The following is a 14,611-nucleotide window of genomic DNA, read 5'->3' as shown; positions in this document are numbered from 1 at the left end:
TATTTTATATCTCTCCGCCTCTTATAGGCCTCTTCGATTAACTTCCTTTTATTATAAACTCATTAAAATTAATTTTTATATTTGTTTATATTCGACCTTCCTAATAGTAGGCGGTCTTTTACCGAAGTTAATAAACTTTGAGCCCGTCATTTCGGTTTTACCTGTTAACATATTATGCTATTTCCGCCACAGAGTTTGAAAGATTTTCTTTGACAGTCTCGTACTGTTTTCAAAGCTGAACTAACGTTTTGTTTTGTCTCTGCAGTTGTTGACGTTCAGAACGTTCAACTTGCACTCTATCGTTACGATAGAGAAAGAATGTTCACGGTTTCACGTTGCAGTAAGAGTAACCGTGTCTAGCGTTTTGTTCATTCTTTCTTAACTTAATGGTTTTGATCCTAATAAAGGAACTTTTCAGTTTTTTCCTTTAACAATAATATGTTTTAACGATATATATGATTGGGCTCTTCTCTCAGGTTCTAAGTCAAGAGAGAGAGAGAGAGAGATAGAGACGGAGGGAGAAAGAGGATAAACGTTTCATTCAAGCCTGCCAGGCGTACGAGTAACGTCATTATCGATTTTTGCTCTTCTCCCTAGTCTCTTTAGGGGAAGAAACTAAACGTTTCTAGAGTGATCTAGTGTTTAGTCTCTTTCCAACCACTGATTTATCTTTCATTAGATTTTTCTGTTACATTGTAATTCTGTTTTCGCAATTACTAACTTTGAGAAAGGATAGAATTGCGTATTTCAGGTACAAACCACTTAAGTTTCGAGTTCAGTGAAATAAGTGCAAACAGAAATCAAAGTGATAAGTGATTAGTGCGTGAGGGTACTTTTGTGCGCGCCAGTCGTCCTCCCAGTCCGGGACCTCTTGCAAGCTCCCAAGCCCAGGGGAGAAGCAATGTCGAAGGGCATAAGGGTTCAGCAGGCCTTGATCGGCGCACAGAAGTATTCTCGGTGGTTGTGGGCGTGTCTTACCGAGACCGTCACCCCCACCCGCAGACGATTGAGCCCTTATTTTGCTCGTCTGCAGAAGAGATTAGGGGAGAAAATAAAGGCAGAGTAACGCTGGTCTCAGGTCTCAAGACTTCTTAAACGTTAAGTCCAGACCTATGCCAGACGTACGAAGTTAAAGTTCACAACCCGAATGCAGTCGTTGGGTTAGCTCTGACTCTCCTAAGTCATCAGTTGATTACACTCCGACTTAGAGGAGTAAGGTTCTGCCACAACAGATCTCTGCTGTTAAGGCTTTACCTCAGCAGAACTTAGTGTCTGCCGACCCCAAGTTAACTCTACTGCAGTCCATACAGTCACAACTTTCGGTCTTGATGCGTGAGTGTCGGGCTGAGAGTGTTGCACCGCCTGCACTCCCTCCACCTGTTCTCGCTGCACCTGTGCTCGCCCAGCCTGCACCTGCTCCGCCTGGTCGCAGCACCATCTGCCAGGCGTACGATGTTGTGAACTCTACTACAGTCCATGCAAGCACAGCTTTCGGACTTGATGCGTGAGTGTCGTGCTGAGAGTGTTGCACCTCCTGCACCTGTGGTGCACCAACCTCCTGCACCCGTTCAGCCTGTGCTGCACCCGCCTGCACCGGTGGTGCACCAACCTCCTGCACCCGTTCAGCCTGTGCTGCACCCGTCTGCACCGGTGGTGCACCAACCTCCTGCACCCGTTCAGCCTATGCTGCACCCGCCTGCACCGGTGGTGCACCAACCTCCTGCACCCGTTCAGCCTGTGCTGCACCCGCCTGCACTCGCTGCACCCAGTCGCAGCTCCATCTGCCAGGCGTACGATGTTGAACCACTTTCGGAGTTTGCTGTTCACAGTGTTGTTCAGCCTCAGCCTTCTTTAAGGCAACCCTTGCTTTGGGATCAGGAGAGTTACACTCTTCCTCCTCCTCCCCTTGCTGCTCCTCCAGTGGTGCAACTCTCGGTTGGGGTACAACAACCTCTCCCCTCCGTGAGTCTGTCTGCTCAACCAGCGCTGCACCGAGTTCAACCCTCATCTAGGCAAGCTCATCTACACCATGCACTTGCGCCTCAGGAGCCTCAGCTTGCTAGAACTTTACCTTGTTCTGCGCAGCCTCAACCTTCTCATGCTCCACTCATCTCTCAGGAACAGGAACGGACTACTCCGCCTCCGTCCTCCGCTCAGCTGGTACAATCCTTGGGTGCAACTCTTGCTAGGAGTCAACCTCCTTCACCCTTGCACCTGCCTTCTGCTCCGTCTGTTGTTCAGCCTATGCAGTCTGAACCTCAGGTTTTCCCTCAAGTTGAGGAAACCTCTGTTGTTGTTCCAGCTCGTTCTGACTCTGCTGTTCAGCATACCATGGTTTAAACCCCATGCAAGCATGCATTAAGCACTCTAGCACTGGTCATGGAATTTCTGAGAAATGTTAAACGCCATGCACACGCTCTGCTTTCCTTTTAGCAGGCTCTGCTTACAGCAGGCTCTACTTCCTACATGCTCAGCATTCAGCATGCTCTGCATTCAGCATGCTCTGCATACAACATGCTCTGCATACAGCATGCTCTGCATTCAGCATGCTCTGCATACAGCATACTCTGCATACATCATGCTCTGCATACCTTACCGCATGCTTCTCAACACATCTTGGGTTGTTGCCAACTCACTACTGTCAAGCAGTTTCATAACGTTGCCTTCTAGTCTGCTGCTTTGCACCAGTGAACCCTCACTCAGAGAACTTAGCTTTTCTAGGATAAGGTCCCTGTAGATGAGAAAGTTCTTTTCTCCCTCCTTCTGATATTCCCTTGAGGACTCTGTCATTTGGAGGGAGCCTTTAGCTGCATAACCTCTTATGGACTTTTATTTAAGCATAACATGCTTACAGGGAAGGTAATGGTTACACTTCAGCCGCTAATCCCGTCTGTTACCACACCTGCTCCCATAGACCTTGAGCTGTGTTGCATGACATGCAGTCCAAGCTTAGTCCTTGTTAGAGGATTTTTTGTTTACGGAGTCAATGTGTCACGGGGAAGACGTTCAACAACCAACAGAAGGGACTTGTTGTGACGCAGTGGGCAACCTCAGCAACCCGTTAAGGAGTTGTCTGTACGACCCAGACAGTCTAGACAGATTCGGGTTGTCACTGTACTTCCTCGCTTGCCCATGATTGACAGTTTACAGACTGTGCAGCAGTATCATGATCTTGTGTCCGGCTCCGTCAGACGACTGGCTTTTAAGAGCTCCCTCAAGTCGTCGCTGTCTGGAGATTTTCAAATGGACTATGGATCTGACCAAGGAACTGGGCCTCCTGGTCAATTTTGAGGAGTCTCAGCTCGTTCCATCCCAGACCATTGTCTCCTTGGGTATGGATCTTCAGAGTCGAGCTTTTCGGACTTGTCCGTCGGCCCCAAGGATCTTCCAAGCCCTAGAATGCATCCAGAGCATGCTGAGAAGGAACCGATGCTTAGTCAGGCAGTGGATGAGTCTAACAGGGACACTTTCATCGCTGGCCCTGTTCATCGAGTTAGGGAGACTCCACCTCCGCCCCCTTCAGTATCATCTAGCTGCTCACTGGATAAAGGACATGACGCTAGAGACGGGCTCAGTTCCTGTTTCCGAAGAGATGAGGTCTACTCTAACGTGGTGGAAGAACAGCATTCTTCTCAAGGAAGGTCTACCATTGGCTGTTCAGTCCTCCGACCACCGTCTCTTCTCGGACGCAGCGGACACGGGCTGGGGTGCGACACTGGACGGACAGGAATGCTCGGGAACATGGAATCAGGAGCAAAGGACACTTCACATCTATTGCAAGGAGTTGTTGGCAGTTCATTTGGCCTTGATAAACTTCAAGTCCCTCCAGCTTAACAAGGTGGTGGAGGTGAACTCCGACTACACCACAGCCTTGGCTTACATCTCCAAGCAGGGAGGGACTCATTCGAGGAAGTTGTTCGAGATCGCAAGGGACCTCCTCATTTGGTCAAAAGATCGAAAGCCCACGCTGGTAACGAGGCTCATTCAGGGCGATATGTATGTCATGGCAGATCGCCTCAGCCGGAAGGGTCAGGTCTTCCCCACAGAGTGGACCCTTCACAAGAATGTTTGCAGCAGACTTTGGGCCCTGTGGGATCAGCCAACCATAGATCTATTCGCTACCTCGATGACCAAGAGGCTCCTCTTGTATTGTTCTCCGATTCCAGATCCAGCAGCAGTTCGCGTGGATGCCTTTCTGCTGGATTGGTCCCATCTCAACCTGTATGCATTCCCGCCGTTCAAGATTGTCAACAGGGTACTTCAGAAGTTCGCCTCTCACAAAGGGACACGGCTGACGTTGGTTGCTCCCCTCTGGCCCGCGAGAGAATGTTTCACTGAGGTACTGCAATGGCTGGTCGACGTTCCCAGGACTCTTCCTCCTAGAGTGGACCTTCTGCGTCAACCTCACGTAAAGAAGGTACTCCCAACCTCCACGCTCTTCGTCTGACTGCCTTCAGACTATCGAAAGACTCTCAAGAGCTAGAGGCTTTTCGAAGGAGGCAGCCAGAGCGATTGCCAGAGCAAGGACGACATCCACTCTCAGAGTCTATCAGTCTTTATGGGAAGTCTTCCGAAGCTGGTGCAAGGCCAATGCAGTTTTCCTCAACCAGTACCAATGTAACCCAGATTGCTGACTTCCTGTTACATCTAAGGAACGTAAGCTCCCTATCAGCTCCTACGATCAAGGGTTACAGAAGTTTGTTGGCAGCGGTTTTCTGCCACAGAGGCTTGGATCTTTCCTCCAACAAAGATCTACAGGACCTCCTTAGGTCTTTTGAGACCTCAAAGGAACGTCGGTTGTCCACTCCAGGCTGGAATCTAGACGTGGTCCTAAGGTTCCTAATGTCATCAGGATTTGAACCGCTCCAATCAGCCTCTTTTAAGGACCTCACATTAAAAAACTCTTTTCCTCGTGTGCTTAGCAACAGGTAAAAGAGTAAGTGAGATCCACGCCTTCAGCAGGAACATAGGTTTCACATCTGAAACGGCTACATGTTCCTTACAGCTCGGTTTTTTGGCTAAAAACGAGCTTCCTTCCCGTCCTTGGCCTAAGTCGTTCGAGATCCCAAGCCTGTCCAACATGGTGGGGAACGAACTGGAGAGAGTACTTTGCCCAGTTAGAGCTCTTAAGTACTATCTAAAGGTCAAAACCATTACGAGGACAATCAGAAGCCTTATGGTGTGCTATCAAGAAGCCTTCTCTACCAATGTCTAAGAACTCAGTTTCTTACTACATCAGGCTTCTGATTAGAGAAGCAAATTCTCATCTGAAGGAAGAAGACCTTGCTTTGCTGAAGGTAAGGACACATGAAGTGAGAGCTGTGGCTACTTCAGTGGCCTTCAAACAGAACCGTTCTCTGCAGAGTGTTATGGATGCAACCTATTGGAGAAACAAGTCAGTGTTTGCATCATTTTATCTCAAAGATGTCCAGTCTCTTTACGAGTACTGCTACACCCTGGGTCTATTCGTAGCAACGAATGCAGTAGTAGGCGAGGGCTCAGCCACTACATTCCCATAATCCCATAACTTTTTAACCTTTCTCTTGAATACTTTTTATGGGTTGTACGGTCGGCTAAGAAGCCTTCCACATCCTTGTTGATTTGGCGGGTGGTCAATTCTTTCTTGAGAAGCGCCAAGGTTAAAGGTTGTGATGAGGTCCTTTAGTATGGGTTGCAGCCCTGTATACTTTAGCACCTTTGAGTTGATTCAGCCTCCCAAGAGGAACGCTGCGCTCAGTAAGGAAGACGATCTTATTAAAGGCAGAGTAACGGTTCAAGTCGACTTCCTTACCAGGTACTTATTATTTCATTGTTATTGTGGATAACTGATTATATGAAATATGGGATACTTAGCTATCCTTTAATCTTGTACACTGGTTTTCACCCACCCCCCTGGGTGTGAATCAGCTACATGATTATCGGGTAAGTTTAATATTGAAAAATGTTATTTTTATTAATAAAATAAATTTTTGAATATACTTACCCGATAATCATGATTTAATCGACCCTCCCTTCCTCCCCATAGAGAACCAGTGGACCGAGGAATAATTGAGGAGGTGTCAACAAGAAGTACTTGAGTACCTGGCCACAGGTGGCGCTGGTAAATACACCCCCTTCTAGTATTGTGATAGCTGGCGTATCCCTCCATAGAATTCTGTCGGGCAACGGAGTTGACAGCTACATGATTATCGGGTAAGTATATTCAAAAATTTATTTTATTAATAAAAATAACATTTTTTTGTAGTTAATAAAAGCCATTGCAAAAGTATCCCTGTCCATCTTTTAGAAGAAAGAGAAATATTTGGAATCAGACCCAGATTCAGGTGCTGCATTAGAGGTGCAGTTCCATCGCCATCTAGGAAAGGAAGGCGCAACAGTACACTATGAAAACACAACTTGGCAAAGCACAAAATTATACCAATAAAGTCACAAAATATTACATCACATGTGGCATGCACAATGATATACAAACCAAAAATGCTGTAACACAGTACAGCAAATGAGAGTCATGCAGATTGCAGAAAGACAGAAAGTGTTGTTAGAAGTTATGGGTAGTAAAACATAATAATGTAAAGAAATGTACACACCATTAATGGGACAACACCCCTTGTATACAAGGCATCACAAAATAAACTAAACTTCCATCTGAAAATAAAGTTTGAAAACCAAAAACTGAGAGTTCACACAAAGCATGAGTGAGATAGCTAGGCTGCCTACTCCTAATTGTTATTTTTCTACCAATACAGCAAACTAAATTCAAAGTAAGGAAAGAAAATTCCAAGAAAACGCTTAAAGTACCTGAATTTTGTTCATACTAGAAAATTACAAAAATCACAGGGAAAAAAAAGTGGAAAGATAAACCAGACAGATTTACAAAAATCTGACATGGATAAATACACATACCCTTTCAAAATAGATGAAAGTAAAGTGTAGAAATGCAACTGGAAAGGATAAAGATAATTATATTCATGAATATAAGTGACTGAAATCTGAGCATTAAATCTAGAGAGAAATTGTTGTCAAGTCATGTCCGTGCATTCAAAAATGTTTGCCCTTCTGTCTGGAGACAAAAGACTGTACAGTATCAGGAGACAGTTGATATTGCAAATATGGGCATAAGAATAATGGGATTAATATGAAACATCTTATTTATCCTTTAGAACCCTTTAGACCAACTACTAATTTGATGATCTTTTGTGCTGAAAAATATATTTTTCCTGATGATTACTGCGAACTTCGTTAGAACAGAGATTATAGGTTTACCTTTTATTGCAGGTTAGTACTCATATCGATGGCATGGTGCACTTAAATATGGATGAAATAACAAATAGGTATTGTTTTGCAATGGAAGGAAAGACGTGGGCTGTAATCAATACATATTTCCCTGAAATATTACCAAAGCTAGCTGTCCGTGGTGCAGTGTTTGCTCGCATGTCCCCTGACCAAAAACAGCAGTTGATACTTCACCTTCAAGAACTGGGGTATTATGTTGGTGAGTGAAATAAGGATTTATTTGTTTTCAAAGGAGAAATGTTATGTATCTTATATTAGAATGATAATTGAGTAAATACAGTTTTATTTCAACATACAATAGTTGATTAGTCTATGAATGTGTTTTTTTTCAGGCATGTGTGGTGATGGTGCTAATGACTGCGGTGCACTTAAGGCTGCACACGCAGGAATTTCTCTCTCAGAGGCAGAAGCATCCGTGGCATCGCCATTTACTTCAGCAGAGCCTAATATATCATGTGTCCCCATTTTAATTCGTGAAGGCCGATGTGCACTCGTAACAAGTTTTGGCATCTTCAAGTATATGGCAGCATATTCTCTTACACAGTTTGTCTCTATCATGATTCTTTATTCTATAGATAGTAATCTCACTGATCTTCAGTTTCTTTGGATTGACCTCTTTCTCATTACAGTTTTTGCTATATTCTTTGGCCGTACAGACTCCTATAAGGGCCCATTAGCTTCATACTCTCCTCCAGCTGCACTCCTCTCAGTTGCTCCTATTTTGTCAATTATTATTCATATGGCAACAGTTATTGGGTTTCAGACATTTTGTTTCTTCTATGTTCAAGAGCAGCCATGGTATGTTCCATTTAACCAAACTACTGCTGACGATATATATGCTGGCCATGAGAACTATGCTGTGTTTTCTGTGTCTCAGTTCCAATATATAGTATTAGCTGTTGTATTTTCTAGGGGTCCACCATTTAGAAAATCCTTTTATACAAACTACTTGCTATCTGCCTCAATACTTGTCATGACTGCGTTCAGTATTGTCTTAACAATTTGTCCACCTGAGTTCATTATAGATAAATTTGAATTGGTTCTTCCTCCTCCTGATGATCCACAAGCAAATTTCTTCAGGTGGCAAATGCTCCTTTTCTCTCTACTTTATTCTGCAATGGCTTTCTTTATAGAATATGTTGTAATTGATTATGTATTCTACAGAAAATGTAAGAGCAAGTTTCATAATATCGACAAGTCTAAAAAGAAATACCTTGCGATTGAACGTGATTTACAGAACGATAAAGCATGGCCATCTTTAACATCTTCTGACCTTGAGAAAACAGGAAATACTGATAAAAAAGAGGTAATGTTGGATCCTAAAAAGCTTATTAAGGAAAATGGTAAAAACAAAAAGGAAGCAAATGGTCATGTTCATGGAACTGTCACCACAGTTACGCAATTCCATTCTTCTTTATGAAGGTTACTGAACATTCCAGTGTGCTTTCATGCTGGAATTTTATGTAAGTCACCTAAATTTTTCTGTAGTTGTTCTCCGGTACAGAGAATATTAGTTAGTATTAAAACTCTGCAAGTTTTGTCATGTTTGATAAGCATTCTGAATTCATTGAATTTTAGCTGGAAGAATTATTATTCCATATCAGCGCTCCCTGACATTTTAATGTACTCTCAAAGCTTTAGAGTAAACATCTAGAGCATTTTATGGAGAAGTTAAGTTTGAATTGTTCTGACTGACAAAACAATTACTTACTTTCATCTTTTATCCTGCTGCCACTTGGTCAAAAATTTTAATGACTAAAGTATTGGAAAATTTTAATGCCTCTCTAAAGTATTGCAAAATTTTAATGCCTCTCTAAAGTATTGCAAAATTTTATGCCTCTCTAAAGTAAGACAGAAGAATTGTAATCATTGGTACTTTTTTTTTTATTCTCCACGATATCTTATTCCAGTCTGGAATAAAAGTTTAGCTAATCACCTATGATTTATCTTTTGCCCTCACAAGTAATAGATACTGTTGTCTGTTAATTGTTCTGTTGTAGAAAGATAAAATCCAGTGAACTAAACTGTAATAAGAATCTAGAATCCATATAGTTACTCTACTTGACATATTTGTTACCTGTGAATGCTTGTCATAGATATATTTTCTTAGTTGTATATAATGAATACTTTGTGATGAAAATGTGATGAAAATATGCAGCCTATTAGTGGTTCATGTTGATAATCATTGTTTACACAAGAAGTTTATAATAGGTTTAATATAAAAGGCTACCTATATTATTTTTCACATAGAAGTTACACAAGACTTGCCATGAGAATCTTCAAATTTGTAGCCTACATTTTGGCTTGTACTTCATAACTCATTTAAATCTAGAAACTAGAATAATATTTTCACAAAATCCCAAATATCTAGTTCTAATATTTTCTGTGTACAGATGCACGAAATAAAAGCATTTACCTTTTGTATAGGACATATCTTGATAATCGCGGTGAATGTTATATGGATCCTTCACTGATTATTACATCCTAGTACAAAATTTTCAGAATTTTTTCATCAGTTGCATGCATTTGTATTAGGATGTTAGACCTGTAAAGAAAATCGTACTAAAATTTCAAATTAAAAGATTATCTCTTGTTTTTTCTTTCAAGACATTTATAAGAGGTGGACATTTACATTAAATGACAAGCAGCAGTGTATAATGAGGATCTGTGGATCTCTTTAAATCAGGACAATATGAGACTAGCCATTGTCATTAGCACCAACTTTTATTATAAAAAGATGTAAAAATAACTTAGAAAATAAGCAGCTTTTAAAAACATGTATCTAGTGAAATTTATTGTCAACTTAACCTTTAGAATTTTGTACTTTGTGCCTTATAATTTATTTATTAAGAATTATTAGACCAATCAGAATTTCCTAACTCTAGGAACTCTGTTAGGAAGGTTTAGTGTTCACATTATTCAAAATTTTGGCAAAAGTGTTCTTATTTCTAATTTAATTGCTATGGGTTAGCAGACACTTCAATTACGAAATGGAAATTAGTACATGAATTCATATAAATACCGTTATATTTGTTTTACAAGAAACCATGTCAGGGATGTGTCATGGACTCTCAATTTTGATAATACTGTAGCGTTTACCATGTACTCCCATCATGTGGTTCATCAGATACAGTGTTCATTGTACTGTACATCATTTGGAAGTTGAAATTAGTGCTGTAATGTTGTAAATGAAAGGATTTTGAAAATCATGTCCTGTAATAGTTATCAGGCTGTACAGTATTAAGTTTTTGAGGTTGATACTTTTCCATTGTTGTATCTTTTTTGATTGAAAATGCTTCCAGTCATAACCAACACTCAATATTATAGATGTATCAATGCTGGGATTACATGTTAATGTGTCGAGTGTAATTTTTATAATTGTTTGCCTTATTACTCTTATTAAGTCTTATATTCTGAACTTACTCATTATAGCGGAAATCATACTATTTCATCTCGAGAAGAGTAAGAAGCAGACATGCCAGTGAGGGATCAAATAGACATATAAAGTCAAGATTTCTTACCTTGTAGTCAGGTCAGACGACTTGAACCATACCTAGTGTCATTAATTACCATACGGTAATTTAGGATGGAAGTTTTTACTGTATGGCAATGAATTTACCCTTATTGATTGCTGGTGTTTTAAAGTATTGAAGGATAAAGTATCCGTTGAGATATTTGTAAATTGTTGTAAATGCAATGCTTCCATGAGTGATTTGCATATTTTATGCTTTGCTGCAACCTAATGAGAAGGCATAATAGAATACCTCTGCGGTAATAGAATTTTATTGGTTAAGTGAAAATTACATTTGCACATTTTTATTTTTTATTTATTTCATGTAATTAGCACATTTTGACTCTGTTAATAAAGGTTTAAAAGTTAATTTATCAACTGAGTGTTTTAGATATTTTCTTCCACTGTTCAAGTTTAGTGGACAGTTTTCAAAAGATATATATGCCTCCCTGCTGTACGCACTGCTTGTATATGAGGTAATTTAGCAAGAAATGTAAGTAAATATAGTACAGTAGTCACTTTAGATGAAATGGGAACCCAGAAACTCTCATGACATGTTTTTTTCATGTTCTCTGTCATCTGTCTTTGTCTGTTTGTATTTAGTGTTTATATGGCAACAAAGATGAAAAAGCAATTTTGTTATGTGGCAGTCATAATATGAATACTACATTCCACCTTGTAACCTTTCTAAAGATCTCTCCGTCGTAACAATAATGAAGTTCGTGCCCTGTGGTAAAAGATTTTACTTATAACATATGTTTTTGATGCTAGCTATCATATTGTGGGAAATATGAATGAAGTAAACAAATATAATTTTCATGGTATAATGAAGAAATTTAGTCTTTGTCTATAATTGGAGCTCTCTCTCTCTCTCTCTCTCTCTCTCTCTCTCTCTCTCTCTCTCTCTCTCTCTCTCTCTGTATTTTTAATAGTTACAGTGGCTGCATTGCTTCTTGACTATCTCTCATCTGTGGATAAAAACCTTAACCCAAATTGGGAATAAAGTGGAGTCTCATCTGTCTGTCATGTTTCAGCAAAGACATGGTTTCCTACTTAAGGGCTTAACATGTCCTAGCTGAAGCCTCATGTACATTGGTTTAAATCCTGCTGCTGAGGGTGAAGACTTCTTTATTCTCCACTTGGGTTAAGACTTAGAGGGTCAAACCCATCCAAAAAGATGTGAGGAAGTAGAGGAATTTATATAATTATCAAGGACAAAATCTTCAGGCCAACTCTATGAAAGCTAAGGTAGTCATCTCAGTGGTGTAGTTAAAGTATTTATTAATAAAAATTGAAGTGATGAACACAATTGTATCATGACTAAATTATTTGGGGTGGAGAATCTTAGACTTGAAGGTGTGTTACAGGTTCCTAATACTCTTGTGTGAAAGAAGGGAAAAAATTCTAAAAATTTTGATGATTATACATACATTATAAATAACAATCACACTGGCAAGATAAGAATAGAGTTTTGAAATAACGAGTATGTTAATTTGAGTAATAATAATGTGTAATGAATGTGATTAACAAGGAGAAAATTAGCAAAGCATGTCACAGGATGTGATTCTTTCCAAATTTGAATAATTTGTGACAGAATTCAAAACCAGTAATGTATGCTTAAATATTCTACTTTCTATCATTTAGTATTTTAGTGACAACTGTACTACATAGCTGTTATGGTTAGTGTGTAATTTATAAAGTATTGGAGTTGATTTCTCACCTTTTAGTCCAATTAAGATATTTATGAAATTCAATCCCTTCATACTGATTCAATAAAACCAAGAACAGAAGTTATGACTCATTGGTTTTCAAGTAATGAATGCTGAATTTGAATGCTTTGTAGTCTAAAGGGTAAAAAAAATTTCAGAAAATTTAATTTCAAAATAGTAGACTACTGGAAGGAACTGTACATGCAAATATGTATTAAGATCTTTAGTTTTATTGCTATATACATGCTAGCTGTGTATGTAGGAACATATGTTACCTATCTTAACTGCTGTATTTAAATAAAGATAAATGTTTTGAAGTTCTCTAATTAAGTCCTTAGTGAGCAATGTCATGAACAACATTCAAGTAAGGTATATTTGTTTTATACAAGATCAGTTTAATGGATGCCATACCTACAAATGTTAATTCGCAGACTGTATTGGAAAATAAGGTACTGTATCTGTAAGCATATACAGGAGATCCTCTGGTTGCAATGGTCTCAAGTTAGGGTGATTCATCATTATTAGTGAGCATATAAGGCACTTTAAAAAATCCTTGTAACTTAATTTCCAATTACGATCTTTAGTTGGTTGACAAGATGAACTACTTGCTGATGGGGTGAACAATTAAAGCCTCCGACTGGCTACAGAGTAATGAATTGTACAGTACTTCACTGTAGTATTTTATTATTATTTTTATTACATACATTCTTACATATACCAAGGCACTTCCCCCATTTTGGGGGGTAGCCGACATCAAACAAGTGAAACAAAAAAGGGGACCTCTCATCTCTACGTTCCTCCCAGCCTGACAAGTGACTCAACCGAGTTAGGCTGGTACTGCTAGGGTGGAAGACTATTCTGTGTTCTCAAGAAGGACTTTGACAAATTCAGAGTCATTCTGGACTTGTCCCCTCTCAACAAGTTCAAAATGCTGACTCTTCAGCACATAAGAGCCCTACTGCCTTAAAAGGCATACACAGTCTCGATAGACATGGCGGACGCCTACTGGCACATTCCAATGAATCGCAGACCTCCTCCTACCTAGGATTCAGGCTTCAAAGAAGACAGTAGGCCTTCAGAGCCATGCCCTTCGGGCTAAACATAGCCCCAAGGACCTTCACGAAGCACACAGAGACAATCGTTCAACAACTACGCCTACAAGGCGTCCAGGTGATGGCTTACCTGGACGATTGGCTGGTGTGGGCAGCATCAGAAGAAGAATGCTTGCAAGATTCCACAAAGGTGATCCAATTCTTGGAACGTTTGGGATTCAAGATCAACACCAAAAAGTCTCAACTTTCTCCAGCTCAGAAGTTCCAATGGCTAGGTATCCATTGGGACCTCCAGTCACACTGTCTTTCCATTCCACTGAAGAAGAGAAAGGAAATAGCAAGATCTGTCAAGAGACTTCTCAAATCCAAACGGATTTCAAGACGACAACAGGAACGGGTGCTCGGCTCCCTTCAGTTTGCTTCAGTGACAGACCCAGTGCTACGAGCACAGCTAAAAGATGCATCGGGAGTCTGGAGAAGATACGCATCAAACGCTCGAAGAGATCTCAAGAGACCTCTGCCGACTCTGCTACGATCACTCCTCAAGCCATGGTCGGAGGCAAAGAACCTGAAAAGATCGGTACCTCTTCAACTACCGCCACCCTCGGTCGTTATCCTTACGGACGCATCGCTAGAAGGATGGGGGGGTCACTCCCATCAATGTCAAGTTCAAGGAACATGGTCTCCCCTATTCAAGATGTTTCACATCAACATCTTGGAGGCCATGGCAGTCCTTCTCACCCTGAAGAGGCTGTCCCCACGTCCCTCAGTCCACATTCGACTGACCCTGGACAGCGACGTAGTGGTCAGATGTCTCAATCGTCAGGGCTCAAGATCGCCCCTACTCAACCAAGTGTTGTTACCCATCTTCCGCCTGGCGGAGAAGAAAAGATGGCACCTCTCAGCAGTTCACCTACAAGGATTCTGCAACGTGACGGGGGATGCTCTATCCAGGACAGCCCTGATAGAGTCAGAATGGTCCCTAGACGCAGACTCATTCTCCTTCATCTCCCAAGTAGTCCCAGAACTGCAGATCGACCTCTTCG

The 14,611-nt window shown here is 40.8% G+C and overlaps 1 protein-coding gene across 4 annotated transcripts in view; it reads left to right on the top strand.

Annotated features, from left to right (window-relative positions):
• Window positions 1–12,826, top strand: part of anne (anne boleyn) — a 125,847-nt gene extending 113,021 nt beyond the window's left edge. For all 4 annotated transcript variants that reach the window (XM_068355418.1, XM_068355419.1, XM_068355416.1 and 1 more), the window contains 2 exons: window positions 7,276–7,492; window positions 7,626–12,826. In XM_068355418.1, the coding sequence (XP_068211519.1) occupies window positions 7,276–7,492; window positions 7,626–8,713 (1,305 nt within the window). In that variant the 3' untranslated portion in view covers window positions 8,714–12,826. The remainder of the gene's footprint in view (window positions 1–7,275; window positions 7,493–7,625) is intronic.
• Window positions 12,827–14,611: the final 1,785 nt, after the last annotated feature.

The sequence above is a fragment of the Palaemon carinicauda genome, chromosome 31, assembly GCF_036898095.1.
Source record: "Palaemon carinicauda isolate YSFRI2023 chromosome 31, ASM3689809v2, whole genome shotgun sequence".
In the NCBI taxonomy this organism is placed as follows: Eukaryota; Metazoa; Arthropoda; class Malacostraca; order Decapoda; family Palaemonidae; genus Palaemon; species Palaemon carinicauda.
This window is presented reverse-complemented; position numbering and strand designations above follow the sequence as displayed.